Here is a 9,356-nt window from a genome sequence, read left to right as displayed (position 1 = left end):
ACCCTAAATCCTAAACCCTAAACCCTAAACCTTAAACCCTAAACCCTACACCCTAAACCCTAAACCCTAAACCCTAAACCCTAAACCCTAAACCCTAAACCCTAAACCCTAAACCCTAAACCCTGAATCAGATTTCGTCACCCGCTCCCGCAACGCACCTCCTAAAAGTCCAAATACCCTGCAACAAAGGCTCCCTACTCCAATACCAAGCAACCCAGGCAATCAGCGCACTGCGCGCAGCCGTACTAGTTTTCCAACGAGGCCGACCGTTCGCCACCCAGACAAATCTACAACAACAAAGGCAGCAGCGTCACGCGTATCATCGCGTGCACACTACTGGACGCTACGTCTACACAAACGCTCTAGCATCTCACATATCGTCATCAGCTACCTCAACGCACCTCCTGCAGCGTCCGAACACCCGGCGACAAAGGCGCCCTACTCAAATACCAAGCAACCCGAATAGTATACCGCACCGTGCGCAGCCGTACTCCGTCACGCGCCAATCAAAACACCTTGAGGACTTTGTTTTCGCCTCACGACAAACTTCGACATAATAATGACTGCCGGCCACAGACGCACCAACGCGAAGTGACAGCGATGAAGCCTCAGCTAAAATCAGCTAAACCGTCAACAATCCAATCAAGGCAACTCCACATCTCTCGACGCTCTTCTGAAGCGCACCTCATCGAATCTCTACTGCACCACTCAATCACAACCAACTCCGCCCAAGACTATCCCACGCTAAACGACTGCATCCACTGAACAACTAAACCATACACCACAAACAACGCCTCACAACCGACAGTCTCACCACAGTGACACAACATCCGCAAACGTCGGAACTACTAACCAAGACTAATCACACTAACCAAGACTAATCACGCCCCTTCATGCACAGAACTTACAGCCTGCCTACACTGGCGAAAATTCGCCACCCAGACACAGCTACAACAACAAAGAAAGCGCAACCGCGCGTATTCCTGCCTACACACTACTGCACGCTGCTCCCCCACAAAATTGCACACATATCAGATCTCGTCATCTGCTCCCGAAACGCACCTTCTGCAACGTCCGAACATCCTGCGACAGAGGCACGCTACTGAAGTACCCAACATCCCGAAGAGGACACCGCACTGCGCGCAGCCGTACCAGTTTTCCAAAGATGTCGGCCGTTCGCCACCCAGACAAATCTACAACAACAAACGCAATGGCATTGCACGTATTGTTGCCTGTACACAACTGCACGCTACTGCCCACGAACGCTCCCACTTCTCAGATCTTATCATCAGCTCCCTCAACGCACTCCCTGAAACGTCTTGTGACAGGGGAGCCCTACTCAAATACCAAACAACCTGGAGAATGGACCGCACTGCGCTCACCCATACTAGCGCACCAACACTGAAGGCTGTTCTCCACCCAAACAGACCTATAACAACAAACGCAGTGGCATCTCGCGTATCGTCACCGACATACTACTGCACGCTACTCCCCCACAGACGCTCCAACTCCTCAGCTCTCATCGTCAGCCCCCTCAACGCATGCCCTGAAACGTCCTGCGACAGAGGCACCCTACTCAAATACCAAGCAACCAGGACAATACACCACACTGCGCGCAGCCGTAATAGCTCACCAACACTTGACCCCGTTCTCCGCCAAAACAAATCTACAACAAACGCAGTGGCCTATTTGCACCTGAATAGTCGTGTGTCAACGAAGACTGACAAAAACACTCACTGAGTTGCAACACACAGCAGTAACAAGAGAATCTTTTCCTAAAGACACAGTACCTGTTGCCTCGTGCTTCGCCATTAGGCACATATTTCGCAGCATACAACTAGTTGGCACGGTTGCCAGCATGAAGAGAGCCGCTCCAGCATATTTTTACTGACTTGCACAGCCACTTTATGAAGCTCATCCGCATCTCGCTATTTTGATTTGCCAAATTGTTCAAAACCACACTTCAGTTCACCTTTCGCCCTAGCGATCATTTTGTAGAACGCTTAAGAACGTTTGCGTAGTGCCTGACGCGCCTCACTTCACGGATCCTCTTTCAAGGAAGGACTTGAGGTCGTTGTTGTGGCACGGAGTGCACGCTTGAAAAGCTCACAGCACAGACGTTCGTACATAGGCGCCTCGTGGTTGTTCGGAGGAAGGCGTTATCCATTGACAGCGTTATTCATTGACAGATTTTATAACTGTAATGTAGAGCACGCGTTGATATTACTGCATGTATATACACGACAAAGCTCTACTCGGGCCCTCCAGAGATGCACTCTGACACATGCAGTGCACTACAAGGCAAAAATTTTTGCGTACCACCCTGGGACTTGTATTTCTGCTTACTAATTGAGCTGCCCAGACAATGCGATGAAATTTAAGCATCATTTCCTTCTTGTTTCTCTATATATGTCGACCCATTTTCCTAGTTAATACTGATGGGTTATGTGAAGGAAGGGAGTTACAGCTCGAAGAACCGCTGTAAAGGAAGACCAGCTCAAGTTTTTAGTCCCTAGGCTTCACAAATTGCGTTTTCACTTTTACATAGGCGTTTGCAGTGTTAGATATTTTTTTAATGCTTTAATGTGACGGTTCTCCAAACGCTCAATTTATGCTAGGTTTTCAGTTCACGTCCTCAAGCTGGCCACAATGTGACTGAAAAACAAAGTATCTGCCAGCAACGTCATCTGGTCTTTGGGATGTCTTGTTGATGGAACATAAGCTCCAGAGAGGAGTGAAGCAGTGAGGTGCTTTATGAAGTTAATCTTCATACATTCTGTTGTACTAGGATGATAGCTCAAGCGTCCACTTTGATATATCAAGTAAGCAGTATGTGCGTACTTACCCCCAAATACTGCATCAAAGGGGCCTGTGCAGTTTTTCCGCTCGCAATTATGGCATCAAAATGCATTGTGGAAGGTTACGTGGCTTGCGTCTAAATATGAGCGTATTTATTTCAAACTACTGTTTAAGTTGGCAGCAGCTCTTCCTAGGACTCAGGTCTTCGAGCGTGGGCTTGCAGAACTACTCAGCTCTTACGATAGCATACAGCATTCAAGATGCAGTTGAGCTTTCAACTCCCGTGTTGCGACACTTCATTTTGACGCCAGATCATTTTCCTCTTCGCATCTCTTCATTCACTTGTTGCATTGGAAGGCAAAATAACAAAAAAAAAGTTTTCCCAAACTCTAGCGTGTTCTTCTGTCTCCTGCTGTTTCTTCGTTGCCTGCTCGCAGCATTTCATCAGCTGCGTCTGGTTGTAACTAGTTATGGGCATGTACCTTCAGCTAGTCGCTTTGGCCCTATCTCAAGAAGTGCTCAAGAGTTGTAATATTACCAGTGAAGGAGTAGTTAAGTGCTAGCGTGAAGACATCTGCCACTGTGGCCAGCGTCAATTGCATAATTCGTCTAAGCAGATGGGTCTCCTTGGCTAGGTGTACTGGTTCTTTTAAAAGAACAAGTGCCCTGTAATTTGGCAGCTATGAACCGAGATGGAGCCTGTGTTTCGTTTCCGTGCATGGTGCGCCTCTCCTCACGGAAATTCACCGACTAAAACCCAACGTAGATAGGAGGCACCGGCGAGGCAGTGTCATGGGAATGATCGCGTCATGTGGGTGCTCGCATGCACCCAGCGAGTCCCGACTCCCTCTTTCTACTCCCGCAACACCAAGATATATCTTTTTCATGATCCCTGTACCCAGAAGCAATCCGACAACGCTTTGCCGACCACCGTGAGCACTATTTACGCGGCACGTGCAAACCGTACGGTGCCTGTAGGTGTGGAGTAGTTGCACTGTAGAGCTTCCTAGGGCTTCAGTGCATTAGTGCCCCATTTTCAGTCACAAACAGACTATTTAATACGTCTTCACGGCACAACCATGCCAGCTCAGTGTTGAAGTAGCCGTGGGTTCCTCATCGAACGCCTGCTCTCAATGTACGCAATATAACTTCCTACAATAGGCAAAGAAACATTACGCCTCATTGACGGGAGGTCTCCCAATAAGTAGATATAGGGAGCTGCTCTCAAGCATTTTCCCCATCCAGCCCCAAAGCTGGTCCTGTCTTACAACCTCCGTAAACACGGACCGAACGAACAAAAAGGAACATAGCTCAATACTGCTAAATCATCCACTGTAGCATGCATATAGCCAGCGGTGTGCCTTCCTTGCTGTAGTTCATTGGTCATTTCAGTGTCCAGCATTGTAATGCTGCCTATCATTTGCCTCGCAGCCCCCCTGGAGTTGCATGCTTGAAAGGGCTTCTGGACGCTAGTTAGTAGCCACTCGCTTGTTTCGGTTCGATTACTGATCTTTTGATTCGAGATAACGGCTGTGGGCTGAGTGGGCCCTCAACGGCGCAGGCAACATTATCGCCGGCTGCGAAGAACCCGCTATAAGCCAGCAGCTGTGCTTATGAACCTCCCGTGCCAATGGAGTTATTTTACAGCATTCTCTGCATTATCTTTCCCAGATTCTGCGGATGAATGTGTGCTTGGCTGTAGTGGGAGTGGGCAAGGCAGTCCACACGTGCGGTCGAGGACGAGGGACGTGGACGTGGCTTAGCGACTGGAACACAAGGCATTTCCTCACAAGCATCGTCTAGGCAACAGGCAGAAGAACACCTAGGTATACTGGCCCTCCATGTTCCGCGAGGAGTTACCTTGCAGCTTTACTGCCCAGTTCGCCTGTCTTCCTTACCGCTCGAGCCATGGGGGAGAGGTCAGCCCTTCGGGCGCAAGATCTGCTTTCCGCAGAGGTCTGGGCTTACACTCCTCCACAGGGGACGGCCGGCGTATTCACGGGCAAACGGCAGCATGTTAGAGATAAACAAGTGTGAGCCAGCCACCGAAGTGGGAGCCACAAGGGATGCGCTCAACTGGTTATACAGCTGTAGATGGCAGTCATAGGTCAGCCTCAAGTCATAGAACTCATTGTTGGCTGCCAGCCGGAGCAAACGCTTGGGGTTTGTTGGAGCCATCAGCTTAGTTCATTTAGCTGCTGATTAGGCACCTAGGGCGCAGGAGTTGCGCCGAGGGTTTCGGGACTTCGGCATTATTGCTTGTAGGCGTAATGGATCCCACAGGCTGCATATTTTGTTTGTTGCTTTGCCAGGCAGAGGAAGATTCGCCGGCTGGAGCTGTTTTCCAGGTTTGATGAGGGCATTCAGCTCGACGAGGAGATGTGGTGGTCCGCCACTCCGGAGCAACTAGCTGTACATACAGCTGAGCGCTGCCGCTGCGATTTACTCCTGGACGGATTTGCAGGGGTTAGTCTGCATGCAGCAATTAAAGTGTGATGTGTTCCCCTGCACCTGAGCGTGCTTCTGATTACCGCAATCACTGCTTCTACTGCTTTGTTTGGAGTCGCTCACAGGGAGCTGCAGTTGTGTATGGCGTCTGTGCGGACTAGGCGGGGGGCAATTCGATTGCTTTTGCGAGGTCTTGTGGCTTTGTTCTGGCGTGCGAAATAGATCCAAGTCGCGCGGAATTAGCCAAGGCAAATGCTGGTGTTTACGGTGAGTTTCAGTGCTACAGATCTAAAAGGACATGGTCACTGTCGGGTGTTCTCGCTTGGCTCGCTTAGAAAGCTCAGTGTGCTGGGAGAGTCAATCTAGCGTTGTACTGAACTGAACCGCCCACCTTTTGACCAACTCTCGTTGTGTTCCTTAGTAGCTGGCTGACAGTGCAGTACGAGTTTGTTGCTGACAGTGCAGTAGGAGTTTGTTGTGACTCGTAGCACACCTCTCGCCAACATAAACTATGTGGGCGTGCCTATAGGTGCTCTTTACAGTGATTGGATTTTCAAGAGTGTGGGTTTGCGGCTTTGATTGAGGCGTAGGCCTTCACAATTTATTCAACTGCTGCAGGGCCTCTAGTGACTTCGCGCCTGGACTTCATCATTGGCGACTTCGCGACGCTTACGTCTCGCCAGCTGCGCAGAGGCGCACTTGATGTTGTAAGGGTTGGAGATCTTTTAACTAGTTGCCACGGGTGTTGCGTTGGGTAGACACGGAAGAGACAAAAAAGCGTGGTTACTGTGTGATGATTGTGCGAGCTTCTCAGGTTTTCATGGCGCCTCCATGGGGAGGCCCTGGCTACAACGCGAGGGATGTGTTCGATCTAAGCAAGATGGGATGCAAAATTGTGGGCTTTATTCTTTCTTCTAGACGCAGACACCTAAGCAATACCGAAATGCGCCGTAGTAGAGCTGCGGGAGCCACCATAATAAGAAAGTTTCTTGCACCTTTTGCCCTGTGCTGTTGCTGCGAAGGACTTCAGCCATGCGCTGCGTCTCGCCCAGAGGGTAGCACCTCGCGTTGCTGCCTTCTTGTGAGTCAACTGCTCGGAGAGTTTTCCTCGGGCACATTATATTTAGCATTGGCATGTGCAGGGTTAGGGGCATAGTCCTGTGGTGCTTAGGATTTTACGGAGTTTCACACGCGAAACGCGGTGCCCGTCTGAAATATATTTCCTTTTTTATGGTTGCAGGCCCCGTTCAGTCTCCCTCCTACAGCTGCTTCGTGCCGCCGCGCTTTTCACCCTTAGGAGCCCCACTCTAGGGTACACTGCAGGCTGCCCCCGTAGCAGCTGCAACGGCAGAGCAACTGCTGCTGCAGAAGATTTGCCAAGGTATTCTCACGGAGAAGCGGTTTCAGCTGCTTTGCATGAGGCGCATCGGGTGCAGGTTGAATTGGCGCTGTGCCGCTCAAGGCGAGAAGCTGGAAGTTATGCTTTTGATGCGCTTCGCACTTGTAATGATCTCGAACGCCTGTCTGCTGGCCTTTGCAAGGTTGTCAGTAGAGCGACGCCCACTGGAAAACAGTGTTCTGCTGGCTCTGCACAAGAAGAGGAGGATGAGCCCCATCCGAAACGCAGAATGATCGCTGTCTCGATGTCTGAGGGACAACTTCATGACAATGCCTTGCGATGTACAGCCCATGAGCGTCGCTGGGAAGCTTCAGAGGCGGCTGAAGAGGAAGAGCGGCTGCTTGGAAGCGAATCGGAGCTCGACGCGTGTGGCAGCCTGCAAAAGTTAGTAGCAGAGTGCAGGAAGGTGTATGCACAGATCGACGATTCTCCAAGGGATTGGCGGTGGCATCCCGTAGAATTACTGTGGGCAGCTACTCCATTAACGAAAGGCTTTATCAGAGATCCGTTTCGTCGTTTGAACCGACGCTTGCATGCAGCACGGGAACAACGAGAACGCCTGGGTTCCCAAAAGGAGGCCGAAAAACCCTTATTTGAAACGCCCCCTCTGCTCGCCGAGCTACAAGCCTCTCCAGCTCCCTGTGTCTGCCGTCAAATTGCCTGCTGGCGCTGGCGGGCTGTCGGGGTGACGGCTTTCTTCGGAAATTTTGAAAAGAAGCAATGTGACGCGAACGAAGGAGACCCGGTTGCTGTCAATGATCCTCAGTGGTTAGGCTTTCCGAGTTGTAGCCACAGGCCCGTCATTTGTCATGAGCAGCGTGGCAGTCAGCACGACTGCGAAGGGCAGGGAAGCCTTTCTGAAAAGAAACGGCTTCGCAAGGAAGTAAAATTCGTATTCAAGGCCCTTCTGCAGGACGCTCTTCAGCTAGCTGGTATGGAAAGCCCGGACTCTCTTCTCAAGACGAATATGCAGCACCCAGCTTCCACACCAGGAGTGCAGCGTGAGAAGGCCAGTATTCAGTCAGGAAGCACAAGGAGTGAATCGACTTCGGATCAGGAAGACACGGGACGGGATTCAAACAAGAACGAAGACACAACCCTCCCGGATGAAGCTGCAACACAAGCTTCAGCACAGCTCATGGCGAGCAGTATCGCATGCTTCGCGCGGCAGACTTTTGCATATCTTTCTTCTTCGTCTGAGAGGTTGTGCAATTGCTTTTACTCGAACGCAGACGCAGACCAGCACGGAATTCAAGGGAAAAGGCAATTTCTGGACGGGGTTGCATCCACTTCAGAAGCAGACAGTAAAAGCTGCGCACAGCCAAGTACCGAAGTGGCCCGAGAAGAATTAAAGGCCTTTGCCGATCGTCTGGTGTCCGCCACCACGAAGAGAGTTGTTAAGGCCAGGAACGCGCTGTTCAGCAGGCGGCGGAGTTGCATCCGGGAAGAAGACGCAGGTTTGATGGCTGAACCGTGCAACAGCTTAAGAGCAACTCGTAGATGGAAGTCGTTTCTTCGGAACGAATGCGAAAAAGTCGTACACTGCTACTTGGCTGCTGCCAGTGGATGCTCGGCAACGCTCCGTGTAGCCCTCCCCCAGCCAGTTGCAAAAAATGATAGGGAGAAAAACAGGCGGGGCTCCGCAACTCGAGTGTCAGCCAAGCCTTTGCCTTCGCACAATCGATCAGATTTTCTTCAGCGAATCGCGAATGCATATATGGCGTCGTGTTTGCTTCCCGAAATATCACAAACAGTTGAAAAGCCAGAATCGTTCAATCCAGCCCCTGCTCAGGAGCACGCCGCTGAGTTCTCGGGTGATGTCTCAGGGAATTCGTGCTCCGGAAGCAAGGCAGTAAGAGACAACGATGGGGAAGGCGGCTTGCCACAATGGTCTCCCGAGGAGGTCCTCCACTGGCAGTTTGGCTGCAGTATGTGGTGTAATTCTTCGCTGCGAGTCCTTGTAGCGCAACGATTGGGACCATTGCTCGAGCTTGGCCCACCTATGGGCCCGCAGAAAGACAAGGACAAGGAATAGCCCTCTTGTGTGGCTGAGAGGATTTTGCAAAGACTGTGTGAACGAAAATTAGTATCTTCACAGTAGGGCAGTTGGGAGAAAATAAGGTTAATGTAGTGAGCAGATGACCTCGTGGATACGCAGAGTAGGCAACAAAATCAACAAAGCTTGAGTTCGTCCGCTGTCGCGAAGAGAAGGGCAGGGAAGGCGGGCTTTTGCTGCCTCTAGTAAAACTTTGGATCGCTTATTTGGTCGCAAAAGGCTGTCCCGGCACGCACATTTGCAGCGAAGGACTCATCGTGACGCTTTGCACCCTAGTTTCACCCTACAGGTGAAGCTTTATTGAGTTCGAAGGCAAAATATCAGGGGGCGAGGCCAGATGCTTTCGTACGATCCTCAGCCGTGGCGTGATTATCAGCACGGGCATCGACAGGACCATTTAGACCTGTATAATGTGAAGCTCTTCATTGGCCAGCATGGTTCCAGCACTAATGAGGATTCATGAAGATGAGAGGATTCACCCCACAGTGGAAACAGGCCGTCGTTTGCGGTTCCGGGGAAACTGCACAGCGCTGCATTGGTAGTGGTTCCATCTTCAGACGGCATTTGGAGGGTAACACAGCGGTTGACCTGCGCTAGCTAGATCCCTAGGGTACTTGACTGAAATTATGACCAGACAAAACACATGGATAGGTC

At 50.9% G+C, this 9,356-nt stretch overlaps 1 protein-coding gene across 1 annotated transcript; it reads left to right on the top strand.

Moving 5' to 3' along the window:
* Positions 1-4,707: 4,707 nt before the first annotated feature.
* Positions 4,708-8,681, top strand: ENH_00005510 (PRIP-interacting protein-like, related; the record flags this gene model as incomplete). Its single annotated transcript, XM_013584024.1, has 6 exons — positions 4,708-4,832; positions 5,112-5,211; positions 5,409-5,514; positions 5,866-5,954; positions 6,270-6,328; positions 6,488-8,681. The coding sequence occupies 6 exons, from the start codon at positions 4,708-4,710 to the stop codon at positions 8,679-8,681; spliced, it is 2,673 nt and encodes an 890-aa protein (XP_013439478.1).
* Positions 8,682-9,356: the final 675 nt, after the last annotated feature.

This window comes from Eimeria necatrix, genomic scaffold (genome assembly GCF_000499385.1).
Source record: "Eimeria necatrix Houghton genomic scaffold, Enh_scaff115, whole genome shotgun sequence".
Taxonomy (NCBI): domain Eukaryota; phylum Apicomplexa; class Conoidasida; order Eucoccidiorida; family Eimeriidae; genus Eimeria; species Eimeria necatrix.
This window is presented reverse-complemented; position numbering and strand designations above follow the sequence as displayed.